We start from the raw sequence: 26109 nt of genomic DNA, 5'->3' as shown, positions 1-26109 counted from the left end.
GGAAAGAGCTTTCATTGTAACACAGGAACAGAGGTAGCGCTACCTGAACCAACATTTCTGACTTCAGTGGGAGGGGAAATCAGCTGGACCCTTTATAATCCAAAGCTGCAGCCCTTTATCTCTCTTAGGATTCAATCCTACTCCCCATACCCTTAGTGAAAAATTCCCATTAGCTTTAATAGGAACAATTTCTAGCCTTTAGTGACATTCCTAATGTACAATCTGCATTGTGGTGCATACAAAACATCAATTGTAATAACTGTAAGCTGAGAATGGCTGTGACAGGTAACTGCCATAGTCTGCTTTGTCCAATTATTTATGTTATGTGAGGAAAATAGCAGGATCCTCATCATAATTTAATTAATCAGAAGAGTAGAATATTAATTTATAACAGTCATCTTGCATTTCAACAGCCGAAATAATAGTAATAGGATTAACCACTAACATTATGGACTCCTAACAGATAGGTAGGCTTGTTACTCTGTATTCTAACAAAACAAAAGAGCAGTCATGTAGCACTTTAAAGACTAACAAAATGATTTATTTGGTGATGATCTTTCATGGGACAGACCCACTTCATCAGATCAATAGCATTTCCAGTACAGACTGACATCTATAAGTACAGAACTCGAAAAAAAATTGCAATAAAAACGGACAAATCAAGTACATAGGATAAAAAGGGGGATGTTAAGTGTCTTGCCTGAGATGATTAGGAGCATCAAAGGAAGGCAAGCAGTCCTTGCAATGTGTGAGGTAATTGTTGTCTTTGTTCTTACCAAGTGTTAATGTGTCAAATTTCCATATGAACTCCAATTCACAAAACTCCCTATGCAATCTATTTTTAAAGTCTCTTTGTTGTAAGACACATATTCTTTGGTTTTGTCTGAATGGCCCACTCCACTGAAGTGCTTACTGACCAGCTTATTTTTATTGAGATTCCTGATGTCTCTCTGTGTCCATTCATTCTTTGGTGAAGAGGTTGCCCAGTTTATCCAATGTACATAGTCGGGGGGGATTGCTGGCACATAATGGCATATATAATATTGGTCAAAGTACACAAGAATGAGCCCTTGATCTTATAACTATTGTGCTTAGATCCAGTGATGGTATCCCCAGAATTATCTCAGGTAGGACACTTAACATCCCCCACCCCTCACCCCCCTCTTTCAGTACTCAGTTCTTCAGTTTGTACTGCTTTTTTTTTTGGACTTCTTTACTTTAGATGTAAGTCTGTACTGGAAATGCTATTGATCTGATGAAGTAGGTCTGTCCCAAAAAGCCCATCACTGAATAAATCATTCTGTTAGTCTTTAAAGTGCTACATTACTGCTGTTTTGTTTTATTATGGACTCCTGCTACAGATGGCCAAATGTCACATTCCTGCCTTTTCTCTTTTTTTATTCTTACAGCCTTTTTCCTCCAGTTCACCATATTGCTGAGATGGGAAAGTAATTATGCCTAGTTCCTTATTTACCCAAAATAATCTATATGTTGAACACGTAATATGGATTCCCTATCATTTGGGCAAAGAAAGCTGTAATAAGCAGAATGTAGCATACAACTATGAAATAAATAAAAAAAGAGAGTCTCATTCAATTTCTAGCAAAGGAGACATTCTTTCCATTGAGATTAATACATTTACAATACCTTGCATTGGCCACACATTCCAGTGTGATTTCATTGCTTCCTGCTATCACGCTGGTGTTGTGCGGTGGCACTACAATGACAGGAGCTGTGGTGTCAGACACATTCTTGGCATCTGCAAAGGGCAGAACAAAACTTTGTGAAAACACTCTACTTCCACAAACAGCAATGACTGAAACATTCTGGAAAGGGATTTCATCAAATGACACAGCTGCAAATTTCACTCTTCAACCTTATGTGTCTTAATCTCCTCATTAGAAGGAGATCTTCATAACGGTTATTTTCAATTACTTTCATTATATTGTACAAACACACACTTTCAAAACACCCAGCATGCAATAATTCAAAACCTATAACTCACAAGGACTACTCCGAAATGGAGTGTAAACAATTTTTTTCAACTTCTGAGCACTTATTTCTATCAAACCCTTGCTGACTTATATTTTAATACCTTTTCCTGTTTTGTTTAAACTTACAACTTACAGACCATTACAAAAGAGCCTTCCAGAATTTGTGTTAGTTCTTTAAAAAGATTTTGTATATCAGGGAATAGGAAATTAACAAAGGAACATATCACAGCAACTTCAGTCTTCTTTTTTTTTATCAGAGAAGTAAATAACCCAAATCCGTGTCTCTTTTGTGAGGCATCAAACTGTAAATAATTTAGTTTATGCGACTGTCAATAGACACTAGGAAAATGGTAAAAAGGGCTGGCGTCTTCCCTGTTTCATTTAAAAATTATCTGTACGTGCATTTAATAAGTAAATAAAAATGCCAATGTGTTATTGCCTTCCTTCTAGCTATTCATGTGGGGGAGAGAAGAGAAGGTTAGAAGGGTAACTTGCATAAGAGAATACTGAAAGATGTCCAAAAATAAAGAATTCAATAGAGGAAGTATAGCAAAAAGAAATGAAATTGTATCTAAACTGAGACAAATCCAAACTGTCTTATCAAATGTGTAATGTGAAGGAGGCTTACCAATGCAAAATTCATCATTATAGGTAATGATAATGGGAAACAAGCCTATGAAAGGCACTAAACTCAGCTGTCACTGCCACTTGGGTATATCCACAAAAAGCAGAAAATGGGAATAAATATCTGTGTTTATCTAGTACTTCAAAATTTCTTTTTATTCTTTTCTGCACATTTAATCTACAACAGGCTTTTAGTAGAGGGGCTCAGAGACATTTAAATTGGGGGAAGTGAGAAGCGGGAAAAAACAGCATTTTGCAAATCAAACATCCTAAATCTCATAGTGACAAGATTTTTACTCTTTCACAGATTCTCAACTGACGGTGAGAGGCACACTCAGCCTCGAGCCCAAGAAGTACTTAAGCCCATCCACATCGACAACAGCAAGTGTTCAGTCTTGGGCATGTGCCAAAGTGCTATTCTCAGCAGAGATGCTTTTCTGAATTGAGAACTTAGTAATTCCTCTTTTTTCGATATATTTACACCCAGAGCACATCACTGTTATATCCAAAGATCCCATAAAGATTTAGATTGGTTGTGATTTTTACTTCTGTTTCCAATTCAATTCTCTTTTTACAAAATTACTGGGAATACGGGGCTGGTTATTAACAGGTGATAAATCATCTGTTTGTCTAAAATGCCTAAAGTGATCTTACGGCTAGTCACAACACGGTAGGACAGGCAACATGAGTATCAGACTAACAATTTGTCACTGATGAGTGGGGGGGATTAACTCAAAAATTAATATTCTCCATTGGTTTTATGTTAGGTGAAAGTTAGCAGCAGTAAGTGTTCAAAGGTCAATGAGCAAGGTACAAATTTTGCATTAACTACAACCTATCTCCACCTATAAAAGAAAAAAACCTTATTCACTGCTTATCAGCACCTCTGTAGCATGGTTCACACCACTCCAAAAATAACCAAGCAAAAGAAGTGGGCTTTGTGCTAATGCCCAAGAGTTCACCATATGAAACAGGCTTTTTGTGCAGTAAACAGATAAGCACAAGAGGTAGAAGTGCACTTTATTTTCCTTGCAACAAGAGTAATATGAGCAAGGTTTCATTTGCTTCTTTATTAATAACTGTAATGAGAACACTAATGAATAGAATTTGTGCCATGTTCATACAATTTCCTAGAATAAATTTATCTGAAGAATTAGCAATCTGATAATGGTTTTTGAACATGTGGGGTTAAGAAAATACAGATCTGAACTTAGTGTACTTCTTTTGAATCATGATATAAAAAGCCAATGTTCTTCTGTTATCTAATGGAAAGCTAATGTGCTCATTACTATAGGCAGTATAATATGCTGTATTTTCACTTTATATGGAGCTCATCAAAATGCTTGGTGCATGGCTGTCAGGTTCTATATCTAGAAATGTCAGCTGCAGAATTAATAAGCATATACCTAGAACACTACTTTTTCAAAGCATCATGTAAACATTAACTAGGCAGTATTCATACGTGAAGTTTATTTTCAAGCCCTGTCCAAGGTTCCATTTGCACAATGTTAGAGTCACCTGATGAAATCCACTATGACCCTGATCTTGCAAAAGGGTCTAAGCATGGGCATCTACATGGTTCCCTTTGTAGGATGGAGATCATAGTCTCTACTTACGCTACATTGATGACATCTTCATCATCTGGACCCATGGGAAGGAGACTCTGGAGGAATTCCACTGGGACTTCAACAACTTTCACCGCAACATCAACCTCAGCCTGGAACAGTCCACACAGGAGATCCATTTCCTGGACACCACGGTGCTAACACACGATGGCCACATCAATACCACCCTGTACCATAAACCCACTGACCGCTACGCCTACCTTCATGCCTCCAGCTTGCATCCCAGACACACCACACGATCCATTGTCTACAGCCAAGCACTAAGATATAACCGCATTTGCTCTAACCCCTCCGACAGAGACAAACACTTACAGGATCTCTACCAAGCATTCTTGAAACTGTAATACCCACCTGAGGAAGTGAAAAAACAGATCAACAGAGCCAGAAGTGTGCCACGAAGCCTCTTACTACAGGACAAGCCCAAGAGAGAAACCAACAGAACACCACTAGCCATCACCTACAGTCCTCAGCTAAAACCTCTACATCACATCATCAGGGATTTACAACCCATCCCGGACAATGATCCCCCACTTTCACAGGCCTTGGGAGGCAGACCAGTCCTTGCCCACAGACAACCTGCCAACCTGAAGCAAATCCTAACCAGCAACTATACACCGCACCACAGTCACTCTAACTCAGGGACTCTTCCATGCAACAAACCTCATTGCCAGCTCTGCCCACATATCTACACCAGCAACACCATTACAGGACCTAACCAGATCAGCCACACCATTGTGGGTTCATTCAGCTGCACATTTACCAATATAGTTTATGCCATCATGTGCCAGCAATGCCCCTCTGCTATATACATCGGACAAACTGGACAGTCTCTACGTAAAAGAATAAATGCACACAAATCAGATATTAGAAATGGCAATATACAAAAACCCGTAGGAGAGCACTTCAATCTCCCAGGCCACACAGTAGCAGACTTAAAAGTAGCTATCCTACAGCAAAGAAATTTCAGGACCAGACTCCAAAGAGAAATTTCTGAGCTACAATTCATCTGCAAATTCGACACCCTCAGCTCAGGCTTAAACAAAGACTGTGAATGGCTGGCTAAATACAGAAGCAGCTTCCCCTCCCTTGGTGTTCATACCTCCAGATCAACTGCTGGCAGTAAGCCTTACCCTTGCTGACTGAGCTAACCTTGTTATCCCCACCCTTGCTCTGGCTTATTTATACCTGGCCCTGCAGATTTCCAAGACCAGCATCTGATGAAATGAGTCTGTGCTCACAAAAGCTCATGCTCAAAACTTTTCTGTTAGTCTATACGGTGCCACAGGACCCTTCGTTGCTGTTACAGATCCAGACTAACACGGCTACCCCTCCGATACTTAACATTTCCTTGTATGAGATCAGTACTTGATAAAGCAATACAAAAGTCCTTCTGTAAGTATAAATCTCAGCACAAATGTAACTGTGTAGTTAATATCTATGTGCCCTAACTTGCCACAAGGAAAACTCTTTAGTGGAACTCTACAGGGTACAATTTCAAAAAGTACCAGAACATCTAAATTTAGATCAAAAGGATATAATACCATAAAAGCATCACGTAAACCATTTTGCAGTATCACCTGGAAGCAGTGGACCACCTCTTCAAACAGTCAAGCAAGACAAACTGTTCTGTTTTTCTCTAATCACAGAGAGGTAGCCTTGTTAGTCTGTATCTTCACAAAACAAAAAAGCAATCATGTAGCACTTTAAAGACTAACAAAATAATACATTAGGTGATGAGCTTTCGTGGAGCAGACCCACTTCTTCAGACCTTATTTCCAGATCTGAAGAAGTGGGTCTGCCCCACGAGAGCTCATCACTTAATACGTTATTTTGTTAGTCTTTAAAGTGCTACATGACTGCTTTTTGGTTTTCTGTTTTTCTATGTAACATTGTTCTGGCCATATTAGTTCCGGAATAATAGAGAGATAAGGTGGGTGAGATAATTATTGGACCAACTTCTGCTGATGCGAGAAACAAACTTCCAAGCTTACACAAAGGTCTTTTTCATGTCTAGAAAACTAACTCAAAGCATCGCCACTAAACACAAGATTTGAACAGTTGTTTATTGTAAGTAGATAACATATCTTAAAGGACAGCTTTAGGTAAAGTGACCCATTAACAACTCTTCAGTCATAAGGAGCGAAGGAGTGGGGAGCAGATGGAGGATGAGTTGTTAATGGGTTACAGATTGTTGTTGCAAGCCATAAATCCAGTGTCTCTATTCAATCCATGGTTTTTAGTGTCTAGTAAACTTGTGAATTTAAAGTCCAAGGCTTGTCTTTTGGAAGTATTGTGCAGGTTTCCTTTAAGGATGCAGGATGATAGGTCAGATACAGAGTGATCACCATGTAAAAAGCTTTTCTGCCTCCTCCCACACCTTCTGCCTGCAGGGATTGGGTGTCATGAGCCCTGAGGCAGCACAGGGGGCTGCTCACCCATTCTGGTAACATCAGTGCTGCAGGGCTGGTGAAATTTACAATTACAGTCTAGTACAGAGGGGTAGCCGTGTTAGTCTGTATTTGCAAAAAATGAGGAGTCCCATGACACCTTAAAGACTAAGGCTACGTCTACACTAGAAGCATCTGTTGATGGTAATGTCTGTCGATGGAGCTGTGTCAACAGAAACTCTGTCAACAGTGTGCATCTACACACAAAAGTAGATTGACAGAACAATCTGCTCTGTTGACAGAGAGCAGCCAGACTGCCCTGCCCTTAGTCTACAGAACAGCTGATGGGAAGCTCTGCAAACAGGGCTGCCCAGTGAACCAGAAGCCCTCTCTGACAACAGAAGTGTCTACTCTGCACTTTCTGTCAGCAGGACTGTCGACAGAAGCGTTATTCCTCAAATTTTCGAGGGATAACACTGTCTACTCATAGGAATAAGGGGACTTCAAAGTAGCCAGGGAGCTTTCGAAAAGGAGCCCCAACTGGACAAGCCGTGCGGCGGCAAGCCGCATCAATTTCGAAGTGCTGCGGTCACCCGTATGCTAATGAGGTGCTGAATATGTATTTCAGTGCTTCGTTAGTAGTAAACTTCGAAATGGCCATTTGCATGGCCATTTCGAAGTTTTTGGCTAGTGTAGACATGGCCAGTGAAAGAGAGAAACAGAGAGAGCGAGAACTAGTAGCGCTTATGCAAGAAAATATTTTATTTGAGCTGTTTCCATTGTCTGACAAATTTGAAAAAGAATTTTAAATATAGGCAAATCAGCAAGGAAAAATGAAACAAGCTAGAATCCACTTTATGAACACATCCAAATGTTTAAATATGTAACAGCCTTACAAATTTTTAAAAAGTATTCTTTCCTTTGTAAAGACTTTCATACAAACAGAAAGAATTGTTAGTTTTAGCCCCAGGGAAAGATTAATGGAGAAACCTAACTCCATCCACAAGGAAACTTGCCCCAAATATCCCGGGAATTAATTACTTTATACAGGCCCGCTGATGGAAGAAGGGATGGGGGAGTGTTGCTAGCTATTTTGGCAGTGGCCAGAGCTCTGGGCCCCACTGAAGTTCTGAGGCAGTGCTGCTGTGCTGCTCTGAATGGCTGGAAGGGAAGGGGAGGTGTCCAACACCACAATCTGGGTGACGCTAAGGGCTAAATGCCCTAAGCCCTGCCCCTTCCACCCTTGGCCCCACCCCCTCCTGGATGGTCCTGAGCAGGGCCTCCCTCCCACCTTGTCTGGGGGCCAGTAGTGGCTGTCAGCCCTGTTGATTTTATATATTATATTACTTATGAGACAGCCTAAAATATGGAGCTGAGAAGCTTCAGAAATGTTTGAGGTAGTTCTCTAGGGCTCCACAGAGATTTAATTTATCTCTAGAAAATACATTTTGGGCAAGATCTTGGTTTTTAAGCCAGAGTCCTGTATGAGTGATGGTGGAGGTTCACAATGCCCTAAGAGGTGCCAAAGAGCTGGGACCTCATGTTGGCACGATCTCTCCTTGCAGTTGGGAGCAAGCACTCTAGTCCATCACTCCCCACATCACACCAGCCCTGTATCTGCATGCTAGGAGAGGGCATTGAGTCATGTCCCACCTCTTTTCCAGGGTCCTGCTCTTAGGAAAAGCAGAAGTGAATGATTCTTGTGCTCCATAGATGCAGGGAGTACAAGGACTGCTCTAGTGAGTGACCTCTCTCGCTGCCTGTATGAGAATCTTTGCTTTCTCCTTGCTCCTATGCAAGTTCATAATCAGGCTTGTATTGTAATAATATTCCTGAAATACAATCCTTCATGTTGTCCCATGCAGTGTTGAGAAAATTAAGACACTTCCTGCTTATACAGCTCTCTGTTATTTCTGAGCAGCAGATCTCAAAAGCAGAAAAAAAATCTGTTCTACACTCTGAACTTGCCTTCTCACATCTCCATGTTTGAAAAGAGCAATCAGGAAGTTCAGTCTCTGTCATTGACCTGACCTTCCCCCATGCACATGAAGGGTTTCTTTTTTCTAAGAAACTCACCATCCTACACATCATTAGGGCTTTTAACTTGAGAAAATATATAGCCGCAAGACATTTTGTCTAGAGAACACTTAAGTGGCTTTTCATTTCTTCAGATAGCTTTAACATCAGATATCTAACTGGGTGGAGTGTTTAATCTTATTCAACATCAGTTAAAGGAACAAAAGCTATGGTCCAGCAAGGGTATTAATTAGCTCTAGTCCTCCTTAAAGCAAACAAGAAGCAACAGCCTGTTCCAGAAAACCAGCAGGAAGGCTGGATACTTTGATTCCATCTCCTGGGTCAACAACCAGAATCTTTAATGGCATAATCTGCAATGTGACTGCTTGGGTTTTAAAAGATTTTAAAATAACTGACCAGTGGAATTGAGGTTATATATTTCTAGGATACACTAAAATAAGAGACTAGACACACGAGGAAACACAGGTTTGGGAAGTGCACACAGGCGGCTCTCCAAAAGTTATGAAAATGGTGCTTCATAGAACATGAACATCTGTGACAATCATTAAGAGTCATTTTCTGCTGGAAGAGGACTCCATTCTCTTCTTCTAGCTCATGAGTTTCAAGTACCTGTTCCATGTACTTATCATCCCCTGAACAATGGATTTGAGTTAATTTATTGTACTCCATGTTAGTAGCCCTAATTTAAACAAAGGCATAACAGAATTACCAATTAATCTGATGAATTGATAATAAGACAGTCCAAACAATCTGTTCTAAGAGATTAAATTTAGGCCATAGAGATTCAGTAGTGAAGTGCGCAAAGCTAAGGAAAGAAACAAAGAGGGAAGACTGGCTGCCAGGTGTAGTTGTACCAAAGATAATGAGAGCTTTTACAGAAGCTTAGATGTAGGAATTCTTACTTTTTGCTGTCGAACAGCAGGAGGAGAAGAAAATTAGACAGAACATAGTGCTACATTTTATTTGCAATTTCATCTTCACATGTACAATCACTTTTGCATACAATACTACTGTAGCCATATTGGTCCCAGGATACTAGAGAGACAAATTGGGAAATGCTAGGTCCACACTAGCACTGGATCAACAAAATTTTTTTGTCATTCACTTAGAGTTACCATATTTGAACTTTCAAAACAGAGGACACCATTAAGAGGGGGCATATCTGTATCAGTATCAGTATCCACCAATTTATGTTGCATTAATGTACCATATACTATAATATATCTATATATAGAGAGAAATAAAGTATATTTATACAAGGTGACTGGAAGCTACTGATAGAGGTGCACTCCCTCTCAGGGGTGTTCTCTTTTTTGAAAGTTCAAATATGGTAGTTCACGGGTGTTTAACCCTTGACCCTCATCAACCCCTCCCCATGAATGACAAAGTTTTGTGGTGGCAAGTGAAAGTGTGAAAATGGATTTGTTGATAGGAGCACTTTGCTGTTGACAAAGCAAAACCCTTCCTAATGGGTGGAAGTATTTTGTTCACAAAAGTGCTGAGAAACAGCATTCACACACACTGACTTTTAGCAATGGGGCAGTGTTGACACAGGCTAGGTCCACACTAGCCAGAGAAGATCAAACACTTAGGTTCAATCTTTTGCAGCACCATTTCACACATGCGTGAAACAGCGCATTCTGGGATCAATGTTGAACCCGGAACTCCTTGCGAGCCATGAGGATTGAGGAATGTTGGCGGGGTGAGTGCTCCCATCAATATTCTGCAGTGAAGACAGGGACCAATGTCGACAACTGCAAAATTGATTTTAGATACGCAATTGGTGTACCTAAAATTGCATAGCAGCTGTCAACATTCCCCGTAAGTGTAGATGTAGCCACAGGCTTCTTGCTAAAAGCAGCATAGTGCAGGCATATGCTAAGGTAATTTCTAGTATTGGACTAACTTCTGTGCCTCAGAAACACAAATTTTCAAACTTCTCTGGGTCTGGGGAATGAATGTCACAGCTAAATACAGGGTAGAATAGATTGTTTAGCATACTTCAAGAGACCATTTGAAGTGAAGTAGCTAATTAATCTCTCCAATCACAGGGCAGATGGCAGGGGGCAATCTAGGCAAGAGAAGAGTGGATTATAGTATTGTGATAAGCCGCAAATACAGTATCTCTACTCAGTTTGTTTTATTTTAATATTTAGCTGAACTATGAATTTAAGTTTATCTTTTAAATGTGTTGTGGAGGTTTTTCTTGTAGATGAGAACTGAGAGGTCAGATACAGTGATCATTTTGAGAAAATATTCACCCACAGGTATTATGATGATTTTATCTTTTCCTGTTTTTTTCTGTCAGAGTTCATTTGAGAGTGTAATAATTGTCTTTTTCACGCACAGTAGCTATTTAGGCCTGTAATGCACTAGATAGTTAGCTGTGATGCCGATTACATATCTCAGACCCGAAGAAATGATCTGTGGAAACTCAAAATCTGTCTCTCTCACCAACAGAAGTTGGCCCAAAAAAGATATCAGCTCACCAACATTGTCTCTCTCTTGCCATTTTTTTATGTTATATACTTCTATATATTTTATATGATCTAAAATATATATTCATATATATATCTATGTGCAAACACACACATTTTATGTGCTTCAGGATTTGACAACAGAAAATTAATAAAATATGACAATTTGACAGACTGTCTAGCTACTTCTTTCACCCTCATCTGTAACATATTTGAACACACTTCCATTTTGAATGAATGAGATGTAAAGAGGATAATGTTCTCATCTGCCTTTTCTTAAACTAACAAAAGGAACAAGAATAAAGAAAATCAAATCTGCTGACTCTTCACTTGGAAAGGGTCATTTTAAAGGGAGAGGAGGCACTTTTAGATAAAGTTACCTAAGAACTCAGATCAGATTAAATAATAGCTTAATTTATGTATCTAACTATTGAAATGACAGTTACCAGGGAAATATCTAGTTCACTTTGGTCCCTGTTCCTGCAAAGTGTCCATGATGACCTTTACATTTGAGCAGAAATCAAAGGAAATCTAGTTGGGCATGATGTAGCTCAGGGCCTGAAAAGTTAAAATAATTCTGGTTTATAAAATTTGAAGCATTTGCAGACGAATATTTGAACAGGAGTGCAGACGGGAGAGACAAAGGGGCAATTGTTCCGGGACTGGGAATTTAAAAGGAATGGCAGTGGTCATATCCCCATACCCTTGCAACTGCCACTGGAGCCCCACAGGGCGCACTAAGGGCAGTGCTGAGGGTTGCCTGGTGGGAGGGAGGTGGCGGGGGGCTTAGGTTAAGCCTGTCCACTACCACTTTTGTATGGGGCTCCTACCCTCCCAGGCAATGGAGCCACCCCGCTCTGTCTTGTACAGGGGCCTGGTGAATCTGTTGGTCCCATTGCATTTGAATAGCAGACTGCAACAGGTAAAAGAAGACTTCAAGTGATGGGTAATAAAATGTTAATTCTCCGAAATAAGGACTTAATTTTTTTAATTACCTCATTTTAATGTAGATGCTTTTCAGCTTTGAAAATAAATGGTGCAAAATTAGAGCATGCTTTCTTTACCAGTCTGGGAAACCAGAACAGTTAGCATCAATCCATGCTAATCAAAAGAAATTAGCGGAAACAGTACAGATCTGCAGGTCACGGAAGCATACTCCATAGGGGATTCCTGCCTCCCTCCCCACAAGCCCATGGCATTTCTGCTGAGGAAGGTGATATTTTTTCATACTAGTGTGTGGGCCAAATTCTTATCACACTACTCACACTGAACATTACCAGGTCTGCCAATGTGGGAGTAAAAGGAGCAGTTGCCCCAGGGCCAGGCGATTCAAAGCCTTAGCCCTGGGCCCTTTAAATTGCTGCCAGAGTGCTGTGCCAAGCCACAAGCTCCAGGCAGTGCTAAGGGCTGGAGGGTGCGCCACACTCCTGGTAGTACTGAGGGACAATTCCCTTCAGCCCTGCCCCTTCTAGGAGTGCAGAGCCCATACCCATCCCCCCTTGCCCAGGGCCCACGGAGTTGTTGGCTCCACTGAATACTACTAAAGCTGATAGGACTTCATCATATGTGTAAAGTGAGGAAATTTGGGTTGTACAAGGTGAGTCATCTCGCTGTTCCTGAATCAAGTTAAATAGAATACCAGGGCTTACTTTTTGCCAGGGCTGAGCCCCAGGGCCTCTGGGCTTGTCAGGCCATAACCTTAGCACTTCTGGTCTTGCCATATTGATTATGAAAGTTAAAAATAAAATTGCTTGAAGCCTAGCACTTAACTTCTTGAGCCCTGGCATCTCTTTCATTACAAATTAAGCACTGTAGAAAATCCAGTAGATCTCACAGATTGTCAAAGATGTCTACCCTTCTCATCTATTTATTCTACTGCCATCACCACAATGTCTATGAGTTCATTTGTTACCAAGCACATTCTAAATGGTATTTTTACCCTAACTTTTTTCTGAAGAGTAGCAAATTCTGCAGTTGCCTGAATTGCATTAAATCAATAGAATGTTGGTTAGTTTAGTGGTTTAGTGATTAGATAGTTAGCATATTACACTCCAAAAAACCCAGAAAAGTTCCTTTATGTGGGGCTTATTCTCTGAGCAGGCATGGCAAGATTTGCTGAAGTCAGTGATGCTCTGCACTGACACAGAAGTACACCTATGGGGATCAGAAATGAGAATTTCTTATCTGTCTTATCCTTGCACACAGCCCAGATTTTAACATGGCAGGTTCCAAAGGTTCTTACTGAATCTGCTTACTCTTCCATCCACTTGATCATGGACAGAAAAAAGATAAAATGTCAAAAGTTCTAAAAGCTTTAACAAATAAAATAAAAACATTTACATCTCCTATGATACAAAGAGTTATAAGTTTCTCAAAATCATCTTTTCTTTATGTGATAAGTGATCCACCAAGGAAAAATCAGTCATTGAGTAAGTGATGTGTCAACTCAAAACCATCCAGAGAAAACCGACACCCAGGCCCTTACAGAAAATTAGTTACATCTAAACAGTTTCCATAAATGAAAAAGTCACTAAAATTGCACAACATCATTTCAAATCATGTAGTTTATGAACATGAATCCATTTATTCAGGAGCAAGAGGTTATGCAAAGATGGTTAGAAAATTGTACTAACATGGCTATTTTTTGTTTGCTGAAAAAAAACATTGTTCAATACAAAAGCCACATATATACAACATTTTAAGCTCAAAGTCAACTTTTGCTGTATTCTATTTATATGTGAAACATGTTTTGGAATCCAGATTGCTACCTTGCTCCCAAAGGTCTGTTGCTTCTGAGCCTTTTCATAATGGCAACAGAACTGAAAATCAAGAAACTACCCCACAGCCTTCCTCCAACAACTAACTAAGCATATGGAATGACCTGTCAGAATAATATTTGAAAAAATAGGTTACTAGGGGCCTGAGGTCTACCCCATATGGTTTGAAGTTCCCCAATCCACCTCATCATATCAGGTTACTTCCCTCTTCTCTTCTACAAAGAAATAAAGTCTTGAGTATATTGTTCAGGTCATAGGGACCTGAAAGTGAATAAAAATACTTCATTTACAAATATAATGTACTATAAAACCTAAAATCAGGGCAGAATCATAAACAGATTAAAAATAATTTATCTACTGTAAAGAACCACCCCCACCACTACCTCATTTTTAAGCAGAGAAGTTATTCCAAATAATATGATGCTTTCCCTGTGCAGCCTTTGTGATTATCAGACTTTTAGATATTCTATATTATTATAAGCTCACATCAGACCTCAGCAAGGAGAAAAATATAGTGTGCTGTATTTCCACATTACTAAGAGCAAAATACTGTGAATACATAGAATGTTCCCAAATGGTAAACAATAAACCAGCTAAACAAAGCCTACAAACATATTCATTCAAAAATGATTCCACAGATGGATAAGCATTTAGTTTTCTGAAGTCAGAATAAAACAGCATCTGTCTTTTGAAAGATGGAATGGGTTTTTGTATCTATTTATATACAATATATAAATGCATATTATAAGAACATTGCAAGAAAAGTAAAAAGAAAAGTAAGGGGAAGTCATTACTCAGGACTCTTCGTTGTTATTATTTCTATAATATGAAAAGTGTCTGCATTGTTATGAATAAATTGTTAGATGCACCTTACTTGTCCAGTACAATGGCTGCTTGTATGAGTGTACTGATGATCTTCTATCTGGTGCTCCCAGATAAGACAGGGGCTCAGAAGTACAGTCTCCTGGATCTCATATTGGCTTTTTACCCTCTAGAGAAAGGCTGGATAATTGGAAGTGAATGTATTCCTTTTTACAATAGTTCGGGTAGACAGGAAGGAAATCCATACATTTGCACTTTATTTTATCTTTCCTTCACTCTCAAGGTTTTCCTGTTTATCTCTACTTCTGTGGTAACACTAAAATCATTATGACAGAACAAGTTTAAGTAAGAAGCAGCACAAAGTAGAGGTTTGCACAGGTGGGTGATGGGTGAGATAGGAGACGTGAGTTTTCCACAACCACAAGCTTCCATTTTCTTCTGTTTGAAGCAACTCCCATATTCACTGAGGGGTGTTCACTATTCATACTGCCAAAGACAGAGTAGCACCAGGTTCATTCCTGGTGGAAAAATATATGGCATTAAATCATTCAATGAGTGTTTTTGAAATCAGCCAATGTGGTTACATTTTACAGAGAACTGTAGGCAGTGTGTCTCTTTTTCTTACTCCAAAATGTCAAAAATATAAAGTTTACAATTAATAGTAACTATTATCAAAGACAAAAGGAAACCAAACTATTCCCTGAAAAAGGCCTATATCCCTTAGCTCCTACAAGAACCTGACAAAGCCGACTTTGTCATGAAAAATCCTTTCAAGCAAACATTTCAAATACCAAGATTTTTTCTGCCCTTTCATATTTAGATTGATTTTTAGGAACACATAAAATGTAAAACAGAACAAGGAATCATTTTAACCAGCTTTGCTGCTTCCATTAGGGCTCATCTACACCAGCTCCCTCCTTTGAAGGGGGCATGTAAACGAGCCTGATTGGAAAATAGCAACGAGGTGCTGCGCTATATGCAACACCTCATTAGCATAATTCCCGCCATGCAAACTTCAAAGTTGCTAACTTCAAACTGGTGGCAAGCAGTGTAGCCTCAGGCACTTCGAAGTACCCACACAGCTTCAAAGTTCCCTTACCCCCAGAATGTTTTGGAAGTAAGGAAATTGCCTGCCGCTGCTTCAAAATTAGCAGCTTCGAAGTTCGTGTGGTGGGAATTATGCTAATGAGGTGTTGCATATGCAGCACAGCTCCTCATTGCTATTCTCCGATCGGGCTTGTTTACATGCCCCCTTTGAAGGAGGGGGCTGGTGCAGACAAACCCTTAGAGAATTAAAATTTATTACTAGAGGAAAACACAAGAAACTAAACATGATATTGGAAAATACAAAGTGAGCAACATGGGCCACATCCACGTAGGGGACAGGAAGTTCTGATATTTCCCTCTCTAAGCTTCTTGCATATTCTTCCATTGGAAGAACACTGACTTTGTGTATCTGAAGGGACCCTGTGCATCAATTTTGTGTTACACTCCCCATACTCTGTTTTCACCACAAATGTTCAATTGAAAGAATTATTAATGTTGTTAGGCAGTCTGCATTAAATGCAATTGCACGCTCCCCGAAAGCCTGGAGTTAGACAGTTTGGCTATGTCTACACAGTGTGTGCTATTTCAGGATAAAAAGATATTCCGAAATAGCTGCCTATGTATATGCAACACGCCCATTGTTTCAAAACAGTTTTTGAGATAACAGGCTTACTATTCCAGCATCGCATGAGTACAGGAATGCCTCGAAATAGGGCTTTATTTCAAAATCTACTTAAAATAAGCTATGCAATTTGCATAGCGCAAGGTTAGGGCACCATCAAGGCATAGCCTTTTTCACAGCATCTCTGGACAACAACTATCAGCTTTAAAAAAAAAAAGTTACTGTATACTCCCCAAGCTTCACCCCACGTTACATCAAAATGAGTATAAAAGAGGAGGTTCACCCATTTCAAAGCAATTGTTTCAGGCTATCTGAAGACTCAGGCACACATCATACCAGTTTAGGACTTGTGCAGAGAAAATGACGAGAACCCAATCTGTTCTCTTGACAGCTCTCCATTCTATGCCCTAACTTCTTCAGTGCCCAGAGATCATTGTAATGCGTAGTAATCTTCAGGCATAAGTAGTCAACCAATCAACGAGGGTGAAATGATCACCCAGGTGAGATATCATTGCTTTTATATTCACCTCTGAATGTGGCCACTCTGAACAACTCCTTAGCCAGTACTCATAGGGCTTGTCTACACTTGCCCCCAAATTTGAAGGGGGCATGTTAATCAGGGTGATGGGAGATTACTAATGAAGTGCTGCGGTGAATTTGGAGGCATAAAGGGACTTCAAATTAGCACGCGCACTTTGAAGTGCCCAAGGCTACATGCATGCCGGCACTTTGAAATTTGACGCTTCGAAGTTGCTGTGGGAGAGAATTAGCCGAATAAAGTGCTGCATATTCACCACAGCACTTCATAGTAATATCGTGTCACCCTGATTAATATGCCCCCTCCCAAGTTGGAGGCAAGTGTAGACCCAGCCATAGTGTAGCTGTGAGGTAGTTTGGTAGGCTGGAGATGCTTCTTTGATGTAAAAGAAACATGGCTGGTAATGCATGGTTAAAGTTGTCACATGGATAAATACACATGTCTGGAAGCTCAGATGATACTAAGATACCACTGAGTGGATGATCACGAACAAAGATATTTAGATTACATCAGGAAATGGCTTTTGAACACTAGTACAACTTCTTTTGCACAAGCATCAAACTATTTCCCCATACTCATTTGGATACCACTGCTCTGAGTTTGGAACTGGAACAACTGTGCTCATGGAGCTTATGTGAGTGATGAAAATCCCGGAGCACTGATAAAGATGCTTTTGAAAGGAAAATTATGTCCACCTGGAATGGGGATCAAGAAAACTGAATTCTATATCCTAACTTCTGTGAATCACTGCTACCTATTTGTTTGTGGTGACAGATTCTCCGTGTCCCAGAAGAAACCCAAATATCAAGGCACTTCCAGAGGAAGGGGATGTATGAATGTAGGCAAATCCATGTGAATCCATGCTGGGATCATCTTTTGATGGAAGAGCCTCAACAAGACCATGTTTTCTAGATCTTTAATCATTTTTATTGTTCTTCTCTGGACCATCTCAATTTTTTTCATATCATTCCTTTCATGTGGCACCCAAAACAGGTCACAAATATCCATTTGAGGCCTAATCAGTACAAAGTAGAGTGGGAGAATTACTTCCTGTGTTTTGCTTATAACAGTCGTGTTAATGTATCCCAGAATAATGTTTGCTTTTTCTGTTGACTCATATTGAACCTGTGACCTTCTAGATCCCTAGATACTCTTTCATAGGCACACACTTCCAATTTTTTCCATAAACAGAGTACTTTTGTATTTTTCATACTGTTTAGCTCAGACCATTTCCCCAGTTAGTCCAGATCATGTGGAATTTTCGTCCTATCCTCCAATGCACTTGTCATCCCTCCCAGTTTAGTATCATCCACAAACTTTGAGAGCATATTCTCAATGCCATTATCTAAGTCATTGATGAAGATACTGAACAGAATATATCCCACAACTGATCCCTGTGAACTATTGATAACTAATCTCTGGGAAAAGTTATCAATCAGTTGGTTAGACTTATAGATGCACAGGATGGAAAGAAACCTTGAGAGGTCATCAAGTCCAGTTCCCTGCACTCATGGCAGGACCAAGGACTACCTACACAATCCCTGAGGGGTATGAATTAATGATGGAATTCATGAAGCTCTTCTGGATGTTCCCATTGTATGGTGATCTGCTTCAGGATTAAGCCTGTTTATTTATGAGGCTGCAGATTAATAGTGAAAGCTTCCTCTAATAACCATAGACATGTGACAGCTCATGCCAATACCAACTTGAGCAACGAACAGGTTGCTAAAGAATACATTGTTCATATACCATTCGGTGGTACTTCTATATGGAAAATGTAACAGACCTGTTTTCCTCCTCAGCGAGTTCATATGGTCTAGGACTTAAAGTTGCATTATTTTTTATGACCTGACTTATTTACCATAGCAATCATAATAACAATGTATCAACAGTATAGCTATTCTGAGGCTTTGGTTTTTCAAAACATTTTCACTGCTACTACTCAACACTACAACATGTGACCAACAAGTTATCAGTGGCATTAATTCCATGCTTGGTTCTAACGCAACCACATGGCTGAGAAACTACTTTGACAGACAAAACAGCCAGGAATAGATGTGTTCTTTTCTTGTGTTGATAGCTAGATTTACACTATAATTCTAATTAAGATGATAAGAAAATAAAATAGTGACTGTCAACCCATACAGACTTTGTCAAGGGTCAGAATAAAAGACTGGAACTTGTAGATCTTGATCTATGTCTGCTACAGTTCATGTGATTCCAAAACCTGAACTATAAGAGAGCTATTTATTGGAGAGACTACTCCTCTCTTCCAAATAAGAAGCTTTGCCACATGCGAAAGAGAGGGGGAGAAATAAAGTAGTTAGAAGGAATTATAGGATGTACTGGAACTAAAGTATCATTGTAGTGGGTATGCAAGCAAGATCATTACTAATTACCGTACAAAAGTATGGGCTCAGCAATCCAGATGGAGACACACTTACATTATGGTTCTAGATGAAGCACTGTACAATGCATTGAAATCATGTTAAGAGTCAGAGGCCTTAAAAAAGAGCTAACAGAGGGAATTCAGTCTAAGGATATAGATCAAACTCTGGTACTTAAGCACAAGACAGAACTTGTGTATGCTCCCAGGTTTGAAAATCTGGGTCTCAGACCACAAATTACTTGATGGTCCAGATCATCAGCCAGGCCCAAATCCAATGACTTCAAAAAAGGTAAAACAATTCACTCCAGCACATCTAGATCAATGTATTCCTTTACCTTTATTTAACTCTAATTACACCGACTGCATTCAGTAAATAATAGTAATTCAAAATGAGAGGTTTTTCTTCCAAATGAACCAACACTGGCACATGTGAGCTTTGCTCAACATGCAGTTTAGGAGCATATCTCATAGATTTTGAAGAGTATCTTGTTTGATTGGAGTTACCCTTGGGCGAATTTTGGCCACAACTTCATGCTTCATGGGAGAAGAAGTCCAAAGGGGAAATACTGGTGGAAATCCACAAGAGGGTATTTGTGGCACTAAAGATCATCCTTAGGATGTTGCAGAAGGACTAATACTGGAAGTAATTTGTGCATAGCACTGCTGATCTTATTTTAAGGTTGAAGTATATGCAGCATAAAACATAAAAGGAGACAAAATCTCAGGGTCTACAATGTAGCCTGATCTTGTGGCCATGTGAAATACTGTCTTACCAATAGAGCAACGAAGGGTCCTGTGGCACCTTATAGACTAACAGAAAAGTTTAGAGCATGAGCTTTCGTGAGTTAACTCACTTCTTAATTTTTTTTTTTTTTTTTTTTCAGCGGCGTGGAAGTTTGTGTTGAAGGTTGGTTATTGATGAAAGACTCCAGATTGGAGAGCTCTTTTTTGATGTTCTCCTGTTTGTTGTACAGGACGCTGATCAGGTGGTTCCTCAGTTTCTTTGAGAGTGTGTGGCATAATCTCTCACTGTAGTCTGTGCAGTATGTAGATTGCAAAGGATTTTTCACCTTCAGTCCATTCGGTATGATGTCCATTCGTTTGCATTTGGAGAGAAAGATGATGTCTGTCTGAATTTGTGCAAGCTTCCTCGTGAGATTGATAGATTTCCATTCCATACGGCTAAATGCAGTGCCTTGCATGTTGTCAAGTATCAGAGGGGTAGCCGTGTTAGTCTGGATCTGTACAGCAACGAAGGGTCCTGTGGCACCTTATAGACTAACAGAAAAGTTTAGAGCATGAGCTTTCGTGAGTTAACTCACGAAAGCTCATGCTCTAAACTTTTCTGTTAGTCTATAAGGTGCCACAGGACCCTTCGTTGCTGTACAGATCCAGACTAACACGGCTACCCCTCTGATACTTGAGTTAACTCACGAAAGCTCATGCTCTAAACTTTTCTGTTAGTCTATAAGGTGCCACAGGACCCTTTGTTGCTCTACAGATCCAGACTAACACGGCTACCCCTCTGATACTTGTCTTACCAATGAAAGACTGCAGAAATGCCTTTAAATCTGGCACCAGTGAAAATACTTCCACCTTACTTAAATTCCACTCAGACACAACTCTGCCCTTTCCCTTCTGTTTGTTTGTTTTGGAGATGCTCACAAATGTTTCAGTAAACTATAATAATAGTATGGTAAGAAGCAGGAGATTTTATGTTTTATTTTTCTTCCAAAAAGCTCCACATCCCTCCAGGAAACCCATGACCCCATACACTGCCGCTCTACAGTCTTCTCATCTTTTGCTTTTAAAAGCTTAATTGAGAGTTGGAAAAGTTGAAAACATACATCTAAGCTATTTAAATAATTAATTAATTAAATAAATAATACCAGTTCCTGTACTCTGCAACAGTGGAATGTGTAGGCACAGATCTTCACTGCGGGAGTAATGCAGCTGAATCTATAAAATATAGCTGTAGCCTCACTAATGCAGCAGCAGAAATTGGTTCTAAAGTGGTGCAGAATTCCAGAGATCTCACTGTAACGTGATTATATACAGTTTTGGATAGTGACTTAGGACTAAACTAAGGACAACAAATGGTGAGGGGCAGTCTGGGAGCCATTTACTTCTCCCTGATTCTCCATGCAGCATGGCCTGAGATACTGGTTAGAAGATCCCAGGAAGCATTAGAACAATGGCTTCCAAGGGATATTCGCTTCCTGAGACCAGGTGGAGAGGAGACTAGTGTCCTTCAGCCATGCCTCCTCTTGGTTCTGAAACACCCTGGGAGCCGTGAAGACAGTGGAATATGAGGCATAGGCTGGGGAAAAGTCTACTGTGCAGGTTGTCTCTGCTCCCTTTGCTCTATCTGAGCACTGCAAAGGGAGTAGGATGGGCAGTGAATCTGAGTAATACTTTGTAGAAATTCTATTGAAACATGTTCTATTAGATCAGTGGAACACTACAAGAGCCCTGCCAAATTAACAGCCACAGAAAACACATCACAGAACAAGAAATCTGGCCTTTTGCATGCTTTTAAACTATATATACTATACAGATTCTGCAGGGGAGACCAGCATTTTTAAATTGAGGGCCCTGATGCAAAACAGAGTTGGAGGTGGGGGTGGGGTGTCACAAAGTTATTTTTAGGACTGTTGCAGATTACCAGCCCTACTTTTGCCCCAACTTTAGAGCTGGGTGGCTGGAGAGCCGTGGCTACTAACTGAGGGCCCAGTCCTGCAGGCAGCAGCACAGAAATGAGAATGCCAATACCATATGATACCATGCTTATTTCTGTGCTGCTGCCGGCGGCGGCTCTGCTTTCAAAGCTGGGCGCTCAGCCAGCACTCTTTACCTGCAAAGTTCTGAAGACAGTGCCCCCAGCAGCAGCGCAGGAGCAAGAACAACAGTATTGAGACCCGCCTTCCCCTGCCCCTCCTCTCCTACCTCCCTCCCCCTCCGTGCAATAACCTTGCAATCCTGCACAACTCCTTTTTGAGTCAGGACCTTTACAGTTACACCACCATGAAATATAAGATTTAAATAAATGAAATCATGGCAATTAAGATTTTAAAAATACTTAACTGTGAAATTGACCAAAATGGTTTGTGAATTTGGTAGGACACTAAACATTATATTTGCATGTAATAAATGTGACATATGGCCTGAAAAGCAAAAATTAAATGTAGAATACACAAAATGCAGCAAAAGTTTGATAGCACACTTCACGTAGCGCTGGGGCTGCATATGATTTCATGGTGGTTTAGACAACACGAACCCACATAAAAAAATGACAAAATGGTCTTAAGTGAATTAAATCCACAAAGAGCAAAGAAATTATCCAATCAGATTGCACGGATTGTTTCTCAATATTCCATTGAGCTTTTAATTACCCAAAAGGCTATAATAGCTCTTTTGGAGCCGTTACACTCTATCATGTCAATTTGGCTGCTACAAATGCACAACACTCATCCTCAAGCTAAAAATCATTATAAAATTATTGTAAAAGGTTGCTCGGCATGCACAGCAGCAGGTTTTTGAACTTCTGTGCTTCAGAAGTTTTTTTCCTTTGCTCTTTTATAAATAGAAAAGCAATTAGATGCTGTTATGGAGCAACAGAAAACATTTCAGTTTTCAGATCTGAGAAATGTAAATTACAGAAGAATGAAAATTCCCTTATATTTCCAAACATTTGCTTGCACTCTGTCACAACCTGATAGTTTATCTGTGTCCATACACATAATGTGTCTATGCAACTCATGGTATTTTGATATAGACTCTTTCATATAAAATATCCAAAAATATTCCAGAAAAAGATAACGTAAAAATCCCTTCAGAGAATTACGTAAACCCACTGCCAGCCAAAACAACAAAGCAAGGGGAGTAAAAAAAAAAGATAATTTCAAAGCATTAACTATTGCAAATGAGCTGTCTAGAATACAAATTATATTGAGGAGAATGGGAAAATATTGGCACATGAGAAGCAAACAGGAGATGAGATTTAGTCTAAATCACAGCCTAAAATAATGAGGTCTATCTGTAGGTGGGGTCTATGGAACATGAATGTCTCAGTGGTTTATGAGTCAAATGAAGGTCAGAAGAAAAAGTTTCATGTACAAGGATATGCTGTTTCATTTGAGGGACTGAGAGGAATCTAAAACTGGAAGAGCACTGGAACCATTTTTTTCATCTATATGTTCCCACCTCCATACGGCTTCCCTCCGTCTGTGCTCCATATCTTCGTATATCTCCCCTAGTCCAACTCTGCCACCCTCCCTCCATTCCCAATATATGTCTCCCTAGGCCTAATCAATCACTGGCAGAATTGGAAGTCAGAGATATTACACCTATTTATGCTGGTGGTGAATGTCAGCCATGCTTCTCTACCGCCCAACCACCAATATACCTCTTCCTGTAGTATTTATTGTTATGGATTTTTTAAAATGAGGTATCTGTATTCTAGGCACGTGTGCAACTACAAGTAGTACAAAAAGAAATAAAACAATAAATGGCAAGTCCATAGTATATCTACTGACATTTTCCTAGTTTCTTACTCCATTGTGACTTTCTTCCCCTCAACACACCCGCATTTTTGTCTCAATGAATTAAGTAAATTTGCCTTATATTGCAAGGTCTGGAAATCAATAATTCTGACATCAAATCAAAGCTGATTGTAATCATTCCCTGGTAGTGCAAACTTACAGAGATACTTTCAGTCTAAGTGTTCCTTTGTTTCTATCCATTTTTGCCCTATTTAAAAAAGGAAAATTTGGAATATATTGAACTTCAAGACTGCCTATATAATGTGGGATTATATAAAATATACTGTGAAACCAAGCTCCAAACAACTTCTTTTAAATAAGAAAGCTGCAATATCGAAAAATCATAATTACAGTGTAACAAAATAATTATTTATCATATAATAATAGAAGATTAGTGTTAGAGGAGACCTCAGGAGATCACCTTGTTCAACCTCCTGTTCAAACCAGGAGCAAACCCAACTAATCATTGCAGTCAGGGCTTTGTCAAGCTTGGCCTTAAAAACTTCAGAACGTCTAAGGATGAAGATTCCACCACCTTCCCAGGTAACCTGCTCCAGTGCTTCACCAGCCTTCTAGTTTTAGTTTTTCCTAATATACAACCTAGACCTCCCCTGCTGCAACTTGAAACTCGTGCTCTTTGTTCTGTTCTATGCCACCTCTAAGGACAGCCTGGCACCATCCTCTTCAGAAACCCACCTCAGGCAGTTGAAGGATGCTATTAAATCATTCCTCACTCTTCTCTCCATCAGATTAAATAACCCCAGTTCCCTCAGCCTCTCCACATAAATCATATGCTTCAATTCCCTAATAATTGTTATTGCTTTCCACAGGACTTTTCTCTAATATGTCTACATCCTTTTTGTTGTCGAAAGCCCAAAAATGGATGCAACATACCAGATGTGGTAATGCCAGTGCCAAATAGAGGAGAATAATCACTTCCCTCAATCTGCTGGCAATGTTCCTACTAATACAGTTAGACTTTTTGGGAAAAAGGGCACACTGCTGACACACATCCAACTTCTCATGCACTGTAATCCACAGGTCATGTTCTGCAGAATTTCCACTTAACCAGTTGGTCCCCAGGATGCCACTGTGCATGGTATTCTTCCATCTTAAATGCAAGACACTGCCTTTATCCTTGTTGAACCTCAATAGATTTTGTTTGGCCCAATCCCCCAACATGTCTAGGTAAATCTGGATCCCACCATACTCTCAAGGGTATCTACCTCTGATGGCAATTTAGTGTAATCTGCAAACTTGATAAGGTTTCAATCCATCCTACTACCCATTATCATTAACTATGATGTTGAACAAGACCAGCCCCTGGGACACTCCATTAGATACTGGCTACCAACGAGTCAAGGAGATGATCACTACCATTGAGCCTGATGATCTAGCCCATGGGTGTCCAACCTTTTGGCTTGCCTGGACCACATTGAGTGAAGAGGAATTGTCTTGGGCCATATATAAAATATATAATATAGTTAATGTATATAAATCACATAATAATTGTTAAAAGTTTACGATCTTGTGGGGCTGCATTACTAGCTGTCCAGGGCCGCATGCGGCCCGCGGGCTGGACACGCCTCATCTAGCCAAACTTTCTGTCCACCTTATAGTTCATTCATCCAAGCCTTACTTTTTCACTTGCCAACAAGAGTGCTGTGGGAGACCGTATCAAAAGCTTTACAAAAGGTCAAGACACATCATATCCACTGCTTTCCCCATATCCATAGAGCCAATTATCTCATCATCTTCAGGTTGGTCAGGCACCACTTGCCCTTGAAGAATCCATTGTGACTGAACCTGATCAACTTCCTGTCCTCCAAGTGTTTCAAAATAGACACCTTGAGGACTTGCTACATGATTTTTCCAAGGATGGAAAGGAGGCTGACGATCTGTAGCAGAGGTGGAAAAAGTACGTAAAAAGTTACTTGAGTAAAAGTGCAGCTGCTTTCACTTCTGGATACTTGAGTACAATAAAGATGTGATACACTTTTACTCAAGTATTTCCCCAGACAGACACCAGTGACTTGTGCTTAACTACATTCCCCCACCCCCCAAAGCATTAGGATTTTGAGGAGTAAAGAGACTTTGAAGCAGCATGGGCACTTTGAAGTACACGCAGCTACACACATATGGGCACATCGAAGTTTAATGCTTTGAAGTTGCTGCAGGGGAGAATTAGCCTAATGAAGTGCTGCATATTCTCCGCAGCACTTCATTAGT

The 26109-nt window shown here is 40.0% G+C and overlaps 1 protein-coding gene across 4 annotated transcripts in view; it reads right to left on the bottom strand.

The window, feature by feature from the left end:
- The window catches only part of SDK1 (sidekick cell adhesion molecule 1), a 727049-nt gene that overhangs the window by 240695 nt on the left and 460245 nt on the right, over positions 1-26109 (bottom strand). For all 4 annotated transcript variants that reach the window (XM_075010599.1, XM_075010598.1, XM_075010600.1 and 1 more), the window contains one exon: positions 1648-1759. In XM_075010599.1, coding sequence (XP_074866700.1) covers positions 1648-1759 — 112 coding nt within the window. The remainder of the gene's footprint in view (positions 1-1647; positions 1760-26109) is intronic.

Source organism: Carettochelys insculpta, chromosome 16 (genome assembly GCF_033958435.1).
Source record: "Carettochelys insculpta isolate YL-2023 chromosome 16, ASM3395843v1, whole genome shotgun sequence".
NCBI lineage: Eukaryota > Metazoa > Chordata > Testudines > Carettochelyidae > Carettochelys > Carettochelys insculpta.
This window is presented reverse-complemented; position numbering and strand designations above follow the sequence as displayed.